The sequence below is a fragment of the Thamnophis sirtalis genome, unplaced genomic scaffold (assembly GCF_051295495.1).
Source record: "Thamnophis sirtalis isolate CommonGarterSnake01/CBP01778 unplaced genomic scaffold, rThaSir2_p1.2 scaffold_14, whole genome shotgun sequence".
Lineage (NCBI taxonomy): Eukaryota > Metazoa > Chordata > Lepidosauria > Squamata > Natricidae > Thamnophis > Thamnophis sirtalis.
In genome coordinates, this window is record NW_028261394.1 from 23,504,027 (window position 1) to 23,518,879 (window position 14,853).

Here is a 14,853-nt window from a genome sequence, read left to right on the forward strand (position 1 = left end):
ACGTATTTCCACGTAAATAAGGATATCGTCTAAATAGACCATTATGCCTTTGTAAAGATGGTCATGTAAAACCTCATTAATCAGTGCATGAAGACTGCTGGCGCCCCCTGGAGGCCAAATGCCATTACTCAAAATTGAAAGCAATCAAGGGGGCAGTTGAAAGCAGTTTTCCATTTGTCCCCCTCTTTAATTGTGACCCTATAGTATGCTTCCCTTGGATCCAATTTAGTGAAAATCCAGCCCTTCCCCAGTTGGGCCAGCATGTCCTTCATCAATGGTAAAGTATAGAGGTTCTGAGCAGAGATGCAGTTTAAGTTTTTGAAATTAACACATAATCTGAAGGAGCCATCTTTCTTTTCTCTGAACAATACTGGCGCAGCTACCTTGGGCCTTGCTGATTCAATGAAACCCCTTTCTAAGTTTTTATCAATGAATTTCCTCATTTCTTCCATCTCTCTAGGGGTCATTGAATATATTTGGGGCTTTGGAAGCTTTACTCCAGGTAAAATATCAATGGTGCAATCTGTGGGCCTCTGAGGGGGTAATTTATCAGAAGATTTTTCACTAAAAACATCCTTGAGGTCCCAATATTCCTTTGGAATTTTTTCCTCCCCCTCAATTTTCTCCTGCCCCCTGGTCGCCAGTGTGGGGGCCGTAGTATCAGAGTCTGGAGTTTCAATCTTCCCCTCAGGGCGTGTGGTTGTTCGAATTCATAACCACCCCTCTCTCCAGTTAATGCGTGGATTCCATCTACGGAGCCAGGGGAGTCCTAAAATAAGGGGCCAGTCCATTCCAGGTGCCACAATAAAAGTTATCATTTCTTGGTGGGTACCCATCCACATCTTGATGGGCTCAGTAGAAAAATGAGCAAGACCGCCCCCCGCAATAGAGCCATCTATTTGGCAAAAAGCAATAGGGATTTTTAAAGCTTTTAGTTTCAAGCCCAGTTTCTCAACCATCTCAGGGCTTATCATGCAGCGGGAACAACCAGAATCTAAAAGAGCCATAAGTTTTTCTTTTGCGCCAGAAGAGGGCACTCTAAGCTCAATGGGAATAAGCATGGGGCCAGAGCGGGAACTTACCCAGCGATCAGCATCTTCATAGTCACTATCGTCAGATGAGCTGGGACTTCCGTTTCTCCCCTCCTCTGGCTCAAAGCGGCGAGAAGTTTCTTCCCCAGCCAAGGCGGTTTCCTTTCTCTTGCCTGGAGGCTTCTCAGGTTTCCTCTCCCTCCAGGGGGGTGGAGCGGAGTGTGTCAGCTTGGCTCGGCAATTCACAGCACGATGCCCCTCCTTCCCACAGCGGAAACAAGCGGAGGGCTTGGGCTTGCCTGCAAAACCTCCCCTGCCCCCTTTTTCACTCTTTGGGAGGGAGGTTTTAGGTGGGGTGGAGGCGATGCCTCAACTCCTCTCTCTTCCATGTAACGAAGCCTGGTTAAATCAAGCTCGATATCTGCAGCATTCTCATACCAAGGCTCCAAGCGGCGGGGAATGCGTCTGTTTATGCACTACTGGTAAACATCTCTATCTAAGCCATCTGCGAATCGATCCAACAAGGCTTCTTCAGACCATCCCCTCATATAGGCCGACAACTCCTGGAATTCCTGCACATATTCAGGCACAGTCTTTTTTCCCTGTCTGAGGGTCGTAAATTTTAGCCTAGCTCGACGCTCGGTGAGGGGGTCGTCAAGCCTTCTCCTCATTGCCGCCATAAAGTCATCAAAATTCCTCAGGAGAAGGGAGTTACTATTATGTAATCTGACCATCCAGTCTGCTGCTTTCTTCTCTAGGACCATTAACACTATTCTCACTTTAGATTCATCAGAGTCCAAATCAGGCCCATATATTTGCATATAATTCCAGACCTGAATAATAAACAACCCCAGACCGCTGGGGTCTCCATCATACTTTACGCTTAAGGTGGGACCTTAGCCATCTGGCGTCGCCTGCCCCCCCCCCTGCTCTCGAAATGTCTCTAGCCGCAGGGGGAGAGGTCGGTGTTGGGTTTTCTTGCGCACATCCCCCTTCAGCCCCTCCAGTCTCCCTTAAGCTATGCAATAGGTACCTTTTTTCCAGTTCCTCTGCTGGTTCCCTTTCCACAGCACTCTCTCGAATCCAGCGTTCACTCCATGCCTCTTCGAGGAGTCTCATGGCTTGGGACATTTTGTAGTCTTCCTCCCTAGAGCTACTCCAGTCAGCTGCTGGTTTTTTTGGTCTCCTCGTGACACCAGTTAATAATTCCTCAGGTTCCTCTTTCTGTCCCACACCCCAAGTCCACCTGGGTCGGACAGCAGGTTCCTCCACTCTCAGGTCGGCTAGCATTTCTGTTAAAGATGGTGCTGCTGTTGCACCCATGTCTTCTTCCTGGTCGCTTTCATGTAAGGACATTTTTTTTTCCTTCTGTGAGGGCACCCCCCTCGGAAGTTGTTCGCTCCGGGTTGGGTGCGAGGTGAGATTCAGCTTATTGTCAGGTGCTGCTTCATCTAATAATCAGGAAAGAAACCACTCAACTCCGTTTGTTAGAAATTAAGTGTACTTTTACTAATTACAAACGAATAGTAGCAAAGCTAAGCTGAATCTGGTTAATTAGGCGCGAAAGCAAAGAATATCATGTATAGGTCAATCCCCTCCCCTTGGCACCCAGTCCATAGTCCAACTACAATTCACCCAACTGTCAGGTGGGAGATATCTTCAAAAAACATCATCAGGGTGGAATGCTGGACAGTTAACCTTGGCGGGAAACTCCCTTCCTCCACATGTGCAATGAGATGGTCAGGACAGTGTCTAGAATATTCCTCCAGCACATAATGATTCCCCTCCCAAATACCATGCCCCCCCTCCCCGTTTCAATGGCAGCCAAAGCAGCAGCAAAGCAGAGACTGACAGCTATAAACAAATAAAGGGACAAGAGAAATTTGGGATATTGGGACTTCTGTGATAAGATTTAGATATTTTTTTTAATTAACTAACTCCCTTGTGAGAACTAAATTTTTAGAGAGGGGAGAGAGGGAGAGGGAGGGGAGAAAGAGAGGGAGGGACAGGAGAGAAAGAGAGGGAAAGAGGAGAGAGGGAAAGAGTCTTGTTGGTTCTGGTCAGTACTGACAGTGTGGAAGAGAATAGTTTGGAAAGATCTATAGGCTAAAGACCTAAAATAACTCTCATAAAAATTGTGGATTATAAAACAGATGAGAGTTAAAGTGGAGATACAGATGATAAAGAGAATGACTGGGATAATAACCCCTTACTGGATTTATAAAGGAGATTTGTAAAGCTGCAAAGAAGCACTTGAGTTTGGAAAATTTTTTTGAAAAGAGATCAAATCCTATCACGATGTCTGAATGAATTAAAGACAAAGGCTTTGGTTGTTTGACCAAAGTTAAATAAACTTTACAAGTTCTGTAAAGCTCTGGGAACTTTATCGAGTTCTCCTGAAATGAGGACAGACATGTTGATTATGGATTTGTACATTAATAAGGAATGCATTATGAGAAGAGATTCATGCGTGGAACCTTATAAGGGGTGAAGAATTACGAAGTTTGTACTTGTTATGATGAAGATTGGTCACCAATCTTCACCAGTGTTATTGTTACTGCTGATGTGTATAAATCCCAATTTGGTAATGCTAAGCCTCCCTTCTCCTTGCTGTCTTGCATTGACTTTAGTTTAATCCTCGCTTTTCGTCCCTGCCAAATGAACCTAGCGGTTATTTTGTTTAATTCTTGAAAGATTTTTTTTACCTGGATTAATAGGTGTGGCTTGCAACAGGAATAAGATTCTTGGTAAAATATTCATTTTAATTGTCGCTATATGTCCCATGAGTGATAACTGAATATTTTTCCAATTTTCTAAATCTTTCTTTATTTGTATCACTAATTTATTATATTTATCGTCTTTAATTGTGGAACATTTTGCTGACACCCAGATCCCCAAGTATTTCACTTTCTTAGTTATTTGCATTCTGGTTGCTACTTCCTGTTCCTCTTCTTGCTTTTTTGTCATGTTCTTGGTTATTATTTTTGTTTTGTCTTTATTGATCTTTAGTCCTGCCACTTTGCCATATTCTTCTAATTTTTGAATTAATTTCAGGCTGGATTCTAATGGGTCCTCTAGAACAAATACTAAGTCATCGGCATAGGCTTGGGCCTTATATTCTTCATTTTTGAGTCTTAAACCTTTTATTCCCTGGTCCTTCCGAATTTCATTTAATAAAATTTCCAAAGTTAATATAAACAGCAAAGGAGAGAGTGGGCATCCCTGTCTGACTCCTTTTTTTATTTCAATCTTCTCTGTTAGATCTCTATTCATCAGAACTTTGGCTGTCTGACTGTTATAAAATCCTATCATTTTTATAAATTTTTCTTTGAATTTCATCTCGTCCAATAGTGTTAATTATAAATTTCCAGACTACATTGTCAAATGCTTTTTGTGCATCAAGGAAAACCAATACCATTTATTTTTCTGGATGTGCCTTGTAAAGTATTATGTCTAGGATGACTCTCGTATTATTTTTAATGTGTCTGTGAGGTAAAAATCCATTTTGGTCCGGGTGTATTAGTTCATTTAAAACCTGTTTAATTCTTCCTGCCATAATTGCTGCAAATATTTTATAATCGGAGTTTAGTAATGAAATTGGCCTGTAATTTTGAATTTCTTGTAGGTTGGTTTCTTCTTTTGGGATTAGCAATATTATTGCTTCTGTCCATGATTCAGGTATCTTGGCTTTTCCTAAAACTTCGTTAAACATTTCCACTCCTAGCTCTTCCAATATTATTTTGTTATATTTGTATAACTCCACCGGTATTCCATCTAGTCCTGGGGTTTTATTATTTTTCTGGTTTTTCAGGACTAATTCCACTTCGGCTAACGTTATTGGCCTGTTTATTGCCTCCCTTTGTTTTTTTGAGATTGGTGTTATCTTTTCTGTGTTTAAATAATTTTTTATTTTGATTTCCTCCATACTATCTTGCACGTATAGTTTTGCGAAGTATTTATGAATAATATGCTTCTTTTCTTCCGCTTTGTATTGAATTCTTCCCTCATCATCTTTTAATTAATATATCATCCTTTTTTCTCTTTCATTCTTCAATCTGTATGCCAGCCATCGTCCAGGTTTGTTGGCTTGTTCAAAGTAATTTTGTCTGGCTGCTTTAATTTTCTGTGCTAATTCCTTTTGAGTTATTAAGTTGATCTTACGTTTTATCATCTCTCTTTTTTCTTTTTTAATTTTATTCTTTGGGTCTTTCTGTAGTTCATCTTCATCTTCAAGTTCTTTTTGCATACATTCTTGTTGCTCTTTTTGTTTTCTAGTTTTTCTCACCATGTAGGCAATTGTAAGGCTTCTTGTGTATGCTTTCACAGTATCCCAGAGATTTTGAATTGATTCTTTTTTATTTATTCTAAAGAATGACCTGCTGTTTCTTAACAATGGCAGCGGAGATGCCAGAATAGTCAGCATTGAGTGGTGCTGTCACATGACTTTGTACTTTGCAACTATGACACTTAGTGAAATGTCCTGATTTTTGCCATAAGTGGAGGATCATCTGTAATTACCATATTCCTATTAGTTGCTATTCATAGTTTGCTTTTTTCTTTTATTGATTTGAGTTGTCTTAACCAAATTCAATAGTGATATATTTTGACTAGAAAATAGGTACAAAATATCTCATAGTATATTAAGCTTCAATTGTGTATTAAATAGATTAGCTATATTATGTTTTTGACAATCAAGATATATTAATTATCTGCTGGTATAAACATTGTGCGAGGGGAACCTTTACCTTAATAAACATTGTTTATAATATTTAATTATAAACCTGTAAAACCTGTACACAAAAAACATTAAAAATCGTAAAGTTTATCTCTGCCTACCCCTACACACCAGGAAACAGGTTTGGGTTGGATAGCTAAAACCTTTTAAACAGAAAACCAATTCAAAATGATATTGACTCTCAGAGAAATAGGCTTTCCCCTTTTGCTGCTATTTGCAGAATTGATGGGCATTCTCATCATTCTGAGACTGGACTGTGGTTCCTATCTTGTTTAATACCTTTGCAAGTCAATGATGAACTATCTCTGTACTCTGGAACAAACATTTGGATTCCTTGGGAGCTGTGAAAGCCAAGGAAAGATTGCTGGGTGTTTTGTGCAAAGGCTGAAGAGTTTCCTCTTTCTGATTTTTCCATTTTCTAGAATTATATTGACTCAGGAAAAGAGCAAATATTGAAGGTCTATTACCTACCAGGAGTCCCAGAGGTCTTTCAGAGAACCTTCCAAATACAGGTGGCTCATCTGGAACCAGATAGTATCACTCTGAAAGGACAGGGTGTTTTCCCTAGAATTTGCTTGGATCTGCCCAGAAATATTCGTGGTAAGAGTACTTTGTTTTCCCATGAAGCTAATATAGCTGAAAAATATAAGTTAATTTCTTTATAAATATTCACCAGCAGTGTGCATGAAATATTATTTTTTGTTTTGGGTTTCAAACTACAATCTTTTAATTGATAATTCTGTTTAAACAGAACTCAAAGTCCTTGTTATCTTGGTTTTCATACTAGGATTCCCAAATATCTTTTTCATATTAGAATCACAAATGTCAGCTAAAAGGGTTAATTTTAAATATTGCTTTCCCTTCCTGAGAATATTTCATTTTTTTTCTTAAAATCATGCTCTTGGCCAAAGTATCTGCAGGTGCATGAAAAATATCAGCTAGCCATTTTTGCCTCAACCACATATAAACAACAGCTCAATGAGCCCATTCTAAAGCAATGATTTTCAGCACTGGACTTGTTTTTTAAAAGGAGCCTTACTAGTTAATTCTTGTGTGCATGGCAACATTTATACTGTAACAGCAAAGAAAAATGCATTTGTAGTTGTCAGACCTTAAATCAGTGTCCTGTATTTAAACAAACAAGCTCAATATCAAAACACTAGAGTATAAATAGAAACCTTCCAACCAAACTAACATGGCAGTCTTTTAATTTTAAATGAAAATTTCATTTTTAAATATTTTTATTATTTAGATAGTCCAGCTTTCAGTCAATACATGATTTTAAGGCAACTTCCAAGAATTAAAAATACAAAATTTAGAACATAAACATTTGTATGCTTAAAATGTAAAAACTAAAATCAGCATCAATAAATAATTAACCATCAAAAAGAAAAGAGGTGGTTTTTCTATGTTCCCACTATATTGAAAAATAGAGGAAGGAAGAGCCCACTTTCTTAGGGAAAGTATTCTAAAGCATGGGGCTCAATATCCTCAAGATACAACCATGGACTGCTTAACCATCCAAGTGGAAAGCAACAAAGGAGCCAAATTAGACCATTGGTATTGTTAAATGCACCCTGAAAGGTGGAGTCCAGAACATGGAAGCCATTGAAAAGAGCAAAGTCTCTTTCAAGTGCATTTCTCAGTTCAGAATGCCTGGCCTTCCTGTTTTACATAGGAAATGAGCGGTACAGCAGCATCCTCAAAGAAGTGAAGCAGCGACTAGAGCAGGAAACACAGAAAGATTTCACCAGTAATTCCGAAGCATTGGCCACTGAACCACCTATGGAAGAATCCTTCACCATGGTAAGAGGAACAGCTTTCCCATCTGACTGTCACCTGGCCTGGAATTGAGCCCCATGAGGAGCAACCACACTCCTGCATGACACAACCACCTCAGGGAGTGGAACCAAAGGCCAATGCTTTTTTTGGGGGGGGTACATCCTGATCTGGTTGAGGTCAGGATGTAAGAGTAGAAGTCTAATGCTGCCATGGACATGCTAGAGTTGTTGACTCTTCCTGATGTCTTAGCTCGACACACAACTGCAGTTGGAATTGGAAAGGCTGCTTGTTCAAGAGCACTCTCTGGAGCAGCAGAAGCTGCTGGCCTCTGTTTCAGCAGATGACCCTGCTGCCTGTCAGCGAGCTCGCCGGAAACTGGTCAAGTGAGTGCATATAGCATTTTTCTGGTCCAAGAGGATGGGCTTCTAGGAGTTTTCCCAGGGACTCATCAACAAAACTCACACTCCAAAATCAAACCTTTTCACCTGGTTTTTAAGGCCTCTCTTTAGCTGGGTGGCAAACTGTCTAGCCTCAGAGGCTAGCTGTGGGTTTCTCTTCTCTAAGCTGAGTGAATGCTTATGAAAGGATTTCTGTGCATGAAGATGCAAGGGAAGGGATTGAATAATGAATAGTTAAGGAACTAGGTCTCATGGCTGCCATCCCCCAAGCCAAATTTTGTAAAGCTGGCAGCCTGACATTAGCAATGGGGGATGGCAGCAACGGGGAAGGAAGAGGATTGGAAAGCAGGGAGGAGATGGGGGCAGGGTGGAGGGAAACCTAAGCACGCCTGATGAGGAATGAGGACCACCTGCTAACCAAGGTCACCCAACAGACTGCAAAGCAGAAAAGCCTATAGAACTGAAGGCCCTTTACCAGTGGTGGGATTCAAATTTTTTTACTACCGGTTCTGTGGGCATGGCTTGGTGGGTGTGACAAAATCCACAATTCCTCCTGATCAACTGGAACTTGGGAGGCAAAGAATAGATGGAGGCAGGGACAGTCAGAGGTGGTATTTACCGGTTCTCTGAACTACTCAAAATTTCGCTACCAGTTCTCCAGAACTGGTCAGAACCTGCTGAATACCACCTCTGCCCTTTACCCAAACAATATACCAGCACTTAATTGGATATTTGCTGGTGTGTGTGTGTGTGTGTGGCCATGGCAAAGGGAATGTTAATTGCATTGTCTGTGTGAAAAAACAGCCAGATTAAGCTCAATCAAGTATACTCTTGACAAAACAATGGCCCAGGAGTCTTTCTTTGCTGGGTGAATGAATGGGATGGTTGACACTAGGCATCTCTAGCCTAACAAGAAGGACTTGGGGTGACAGGATACTGTCTTCCAGTACCTGAGGGACTGTCACAGAGCAGAGGGGGTCAACCTATTCCACATAGCACCAGAGGGCAGGACAAGGAGCAACACGCTCTTCAGCAGAAGATCCAATCTCAAACTAGGAAGAAATTTCTTGACAGAAGATTTAATCAATGGAACAGCTCGTCTCCATGATTTGTGGTGCTCCATCGTTGGAGGTTTTCAAGATTGGACAACCATTTCTCTGTGATGGTATAAGGATTCCTTTTCCATGGGCAGAGTGTTGGACTTGAAGACCTCCAAAGTTTCTTCCAGCCCTCTGATTCTATGGCTTGCTGCTTAACTCCCTTTCTCTCCCTCATAAGCACAGCCTGGTCATGCTAATCTTTAGTGTAATTGAAATGAATGAACTGGTGAAATGTGAGATTTTGTGGAAAATATCACTCATCCTGTTTATGTTAACATCATCCACATTGTGAGAAAAATACTCTATTTCAGTCAAGGAGATTATGAACAACAAAAAACATTTATTTAGTTATTTATTATAGGCTTTTGCAAAAGGATTCTCAATCATGAAAGATAGAAAGAGAATGTCTGCTAGGTCCAGACACAGTGTTTAAATACAGTATTTTGGGGGTACAGGTCACCGGTTATATAATACATGTTATACAATGGTACTTGGGCATTATTCAACCAGTTGTTTCCCATAAATATCCCCCTTAACAGAAAATCCCCGTTCAGTTCAGTTCCTATGAAGATCATAACAATATAATCCACCCACACCAGCCTCTTGAGACTAAGACTGACCCCAGCATTCCCTGGCCCATCCAATTATTTCTCAGTTAAATTTCCCCTCACTTGAACTTCCCCTTCTGGAAATCCCCTAATAGTTCAATTGTTTTTAAATTATTAGCTGAGTGTTACAAAAGTCACTTATGATACTACTGTCTTAAGTATTTTAGTATTTAGCTTTAGCTTTAAGTAGAGTGTAAAATGGAGTCTGTCAAAATGGACTCTGTCATGTTATTTCTCTTTTACACAAATAACCTTAGTTTATTTCTCTCACACATTATGGTTTTTTTTAGAGCCCAACTACCTGAGTATATCTTAGATTTTGGCTACATAATCATGGGCACCATCAGAACTCACATCATCAAGATCACAAACACCGGCCACTTCCCTGTCTCCTTCCATGCAGATCGACGGGACCTACGGGACACAGGTACAAGAAGGGCATCATTCCATTTTTTTTCCTAGCCTACATTGAAACAGTGAACAATGGTTTAAAGCCCAAATAATTAAAATGGGACAAAATACATAGAAACTTCCCACGTTTACTGGAAAAGCATAGTTTTTTAATATGTTCCAAATATTGTAGCTTTGTTCATTGCTGGTCATCTTGTATGTCATGGAGATTGCAGTGAGGGAGCGAGGTTCTCTTAGGATCTCTTCCTAGCCTTGCTCACTTTTATCTGTGTTTGCAACATGAGTCAACTTACTGCCGCCCTTTTACCCCAGACTAGAAGAGGCTTCTGTTAGTGTGACCAAAAATAATGCCAGGTCTAATTTGTTGCTTAGCAGCACCAATAAAAATAAAATAAACAAATGGTAAGCCCTGATTCAGTCTGTTCAATATACACACGTGTACATACATACTGTATATATGTAGATGTGCACACCCAGACATGTATACTTTATTGAAAAGACAGTGCCATGTCAGGGTAACAATTACAAATAAAGTAAAGCCAAAGAAAAAGCAATAGCAAATCTTAACATACTTAACAAGCTAATAAATATAACAATAATATATTTACAGTAATTATAATAATACAACCAAAGTAAAAAAACAAAAACAAAATGAGCTTTAACTAAATTTCTACTTACATTAGCCTATTTACAATTTTTCCATATTATATCCATAATTCTATAGCATCTTTATTTTCCATACTAACAGTTATTGACATTCGTCAACTTCCCTCTCATTTCTACCTCTTGTCTCTATCCATTCATAAAATTTATTCCATGTCCTATAATATTTCGAGTCTTCTTTATCTTTAATTTTTAAGGTTAATGTATCCATTTCAGCACAATCCCAAATTTTCCTAATTATATCATCATCCGGTGGGATGTTCACATTTTTCTAATATTTACCATACATGATTCTTGCTGCCATCAATATGTAACACTAAGTATTCAGTTGCTTTGACTTAACTTTCTGACAGTATACCTAAAAGGCATGTTTCGGTTTGAACTCAATATGTTGCACAGTTATCATTTCTAACCAATTATGAATTTTCTCCCAGTAATTCCTTGCTTTCCTACATGTCCATCACATGTGGTAGTATGTTCCTGGAATCTGTTACATTTCCAGCATTTGGCGGAGGAGTTCTTATACATTTTGGCCAGTCTTGCAGGCAGCAAATGCCACCTATAAAACATTTTGTAGTCGTTTTCTTTATAGGCTGTGGCCATCGTCAGCTTGTAGTTTCTCACAAATTTTTAACCATTTTTCTAGTTCTATATTGTAGTCAAAATTCTTTGCCCAGGCAATCATAATTTCTTTATCTCTTCCTCCATTTTATCTCTTCCTCCATTTTTATCTCTTCCTCTAGAAAATCTGTCCCCATTAAAATTTTATCCAGTTCTTTATTTACACCCCATAATTTAACATCTTTTTTGTGCCTTGATTGGATTTGAAAATACAGTCACCAGGGTAAGTCTGACTCTGCAATTGTCTGGATATTTAAGATCATCCCTTTCATCCAAAATATCCTTGTAACATACAATTTTTCCCCAATTTATAAGATTTGGATATATTATTGCCTCCATTGGAGAGAGCCAGACTGTACTTTCCTATAATGTTGTAGTTTAATTTTTTCCAAATGTTAAGTAACACACTCCATACATTTTTGCCCCATATTTCTGCCATACCAGAGGAAGGCATGCCAGCCTAATTGCAAGTCATGCCCTTCTAATAACAATAGCCTTCTGTTCTTTAAATTCACCCAATCTTTTAGCCAGATGAGAGCTGCGGCCTGATAATATAATTCCTAGCCTGGGAGCCCAAAACCACCATTATTCCTAGAGTCCTGTAGTAATTTCAATTTTATTCTCAATTTTTTACTTTTTACCTTCATTTTCATTTGTTCTTTTTATTTGTTGTGCCAATTCATCCTTTCCTATAAGATTTAATTTGTGTCTAATCAGCTCTACTCCAGTTCTTAAGTCTATTTTTGTGGTTCTTTTTGTGATTTTAATTCAAATTGTTTATATTCTTCTTCTAAGCCTTTTTTTCCAGAAAATTTTAATTTTTTTTATTCTCTTACATACCATTTTAAGTGTACATTCACATAATTCTTCTTCTTTACATTTATCATTCATATACATTGATTATTTCATTTGATAGGTTATAATATACATATACAGTTTGGGTTGCTTTGTTTACCATCCCTTCCTCCTGTTGTAACACCACCTTATTTTCCCTTTCTTTTCTCCCTCCCTCCCTTCTCTACTTTCCTCCTCTCCTTTCCCTTCCTTCTTCCCTTACCTTTCTCCTACTCCTACTCTTCCTTTTCCCCTACATACCCTCTCTCCTTCTCTTCCTGTCCCTTCCATCCTCCTCTCCTTCCCTCTTTCTTCTTTCCCCCATCTTCCTTTCATTCTCTCCTCCTCTCTCTTTCTTTTCTATTACTGTAGGTGTCTCTTCAGGTCTCAGTTTATGTTTCCATGGGATGGTATTTCCGCAAACCCAAATATAATTGATATCATTTCTTATTCCCTTACCTTTGCTAACCTATCCTAACTATATTCCCCCCTTTGAATCTCTCTGTTGGAAGTCCAAATGCTTACAATTCCTAATGACTATATTCACATTTCATATTAAGCCCCAGTCAAGCCAAAGCTCTGTGCAATGCTCAGAATGTAGGACTTGGCTATCTGTTTCTCACCATCTGCCCTTCTGCAGTTGTTAGTAAAGAACCAGCACTTCTGTACAAGATGCAATATGTATGGAGTTCAACTGTTGTTTATTTTCATAAGTAGTGAGAGCTGTTTCTATTGCTGTTATCCTGAGTCAGGTTTCAATACTGAACTGGATCGTGTGAAGAATCTACCTTTCTGTGAGACAGAGACGTTCGAAATATGGTTTGACCCCCAGAGTGTCGGCTGTGCCCTTGGAGAGACAGAAGTGTTGTTGCCCATCAAGGTGCTTCAAAGTTTGTTTTATACACATATACACACAGAGGCACACAAGCGTGTACACACAGATACAGAGTTATGCACCACTATTGTCCCGAAAAGGGGAAAAATGGCCAAAGAATGTCTAGACTAGGTGGGTCAGACTCAGTGGTGGGTTTCAAATAAATTAACAACTGGTTCTCTGCCCTACTGATTTCTTCCAACAACCAGTTCACTAAACTGCTCAGAAAGTTAACAACCGGTTCTACCGAAGTGGTGCGAACTGGCTGAATCCCACCACTGGTCAGAATATGACGCATTGAGGAAGGAGCTCACCTCCACTTCCTTGAAAATGGTGGGACCACTCTCTCTGTCAAGAAGGAGTTGCCTTCGCCTAAACCTAAACCGAACTTAAACTTCGCCTAAACTAAAACTCAATTTCATTGAGGGTCGCATCGGTGTTGTGTTTGACCTCGTGGGGCCGGGGTTGGCGTGCCAGGGTGGGCATGGCCAGTTCAATGTGACACCTGTCTGGAACCCTGTGGGGGCCCAAGCGCTCTGCCAGTGAAAATGGGCTTCTGAGTGCGGCCCTCTTGAGCTCCATTTTCACTGGCAGAGGGTGGCGGGAGGTCGTGGCAGCCAAAAATGGAGCTCAGGAGCCCGTTTTTGCTGGTAGGAGCACTGAGGGCTGGTCCTTTGCTGTTTTCAGGGTGGCCCCGCTGGCCAGATCTAAGTACCCCGCAGGCCGAATCCTGCCCCCGGGCCTTAAGTTTGACACCCTTGGCCTAATGCAATCACACACACTCTCCCACGTGGCCTTAATCAGCCAGGAGGGGCCTGGATCTCACACTGAAGAAAGAAATATTTGTGCTTCACTACCCTTAGTTCCATGGGGCTCTTACTGCTAATGGCCCCAGCCTGTGTATGGTGAGATTTGCTCCTGTGATCCACCAACTGTGTTCTAGATGTTTCTTTTCCCACTTCATCTCCCTCAGCATCTCCGAAAACCAGGGGGAGTTCTGGGATCAAGGTGAAGGCCATTTAAGCATGATCTAATGTAATCCAGAACCCAGATGCCTTCTCATTCTAGATAGCCACCAGGGCTTTGTCGAACCCTGCAACAGATCCTCAAATGATCCTAAGCTCCCTCTGAACCCCACTGGGTTCATTAGCTGGCTGGGACAGGGCAATTTAGTAGGTCTAGCCTTCGTTTTGTGCGGGGTGATACCAGAGAACTGCAGGGTTACTGTTTATACTTCAATCATCTACTTTGTAGGGTTTTGATAGTGCAATTGTATTTTGCAGAATCAGGACGCCCGTTGGCATGAGTTACAGTATTGCCCATGAAAGGAAAAGATAGGGGATGTGATGTGTTAGCTGGGCAAGTAGAGTTGAACAGTTTATCCGATGAAAAGTTTAGCCCGTCTGTAGAACCAACAGCTTATCTTAACAACTGCAAGAGCAGAATGACTGTGCCTTTATCTAGCCAAGTTGGCTTGGAATGTGAACCAGGCCACCCTGCTTGGTGGGAAGGAACCTAAGGCTGCCCTGGAGTGTCACCTGCTTACAACGAGATGGAGTGGAGCAGTGGTTGAGATGATTCTCCAGGACTGTAATGGCCTGCAGGCAATGGGGGCTGAATTGTCTGGATTGTTTTCATTTCCTTTTTCAAGTAATCAGGACCAGAGGGTCCAGGGAGGGTGGTGTCCATGTGCCTCTTGGGCATTTGACCTATGGTTAATTCAGAAGTTCTGAGGGTGGGGGTAGGTGGGTTTGGGGGAGAATGGAAGTCATACACCATGCATTATGCTCAGGAGG

General features: G+C 40.6%; 1 protein-coding gene across 4 annotated transcripts in view; it reads left to right on the top strand.

Annotated features, from left to right (window-relative positions):
* Window positions 1-14,853, top strand: part of HYDIN (HYDIN axonemal central pair apparatus protein) — a 264,762-nt gene that overhangs the window by 122,015 nt on the left and 127,894 nt on the right. For all 4 annotated transcript variants that reach the window (XR_015698493.1, XR_015698492.1, XM_087729550.1 and 1 more), the window contains exons 28-32: window positions 6,189-6,366; window positions 7,445-7,572; window positions 7,798-7,931; window positions 9,945-10,081; window positions 12,936-13,063. Coding sequence is in view for 2 of the 4 variants with exons in the window: in XM_087729550.1 (XP_087585676.1) it covers window positions 6,189-6,366; window positions 7,445-7,572; window positions 7,798-7,931; window positions 9,945-10,081; window positions 12,936-13,063 (705 nt within the window). In the remaining 2 variants the exon portion in view is untranslated. The remainder of the gene's footprint in view (window positions 1-6,188; window positions 6,367-7,444; window positions 7,573-7,797; window positions 7,932-9,944; window positions 10,082-12,935; window positions 13,064-14,853) is intronic.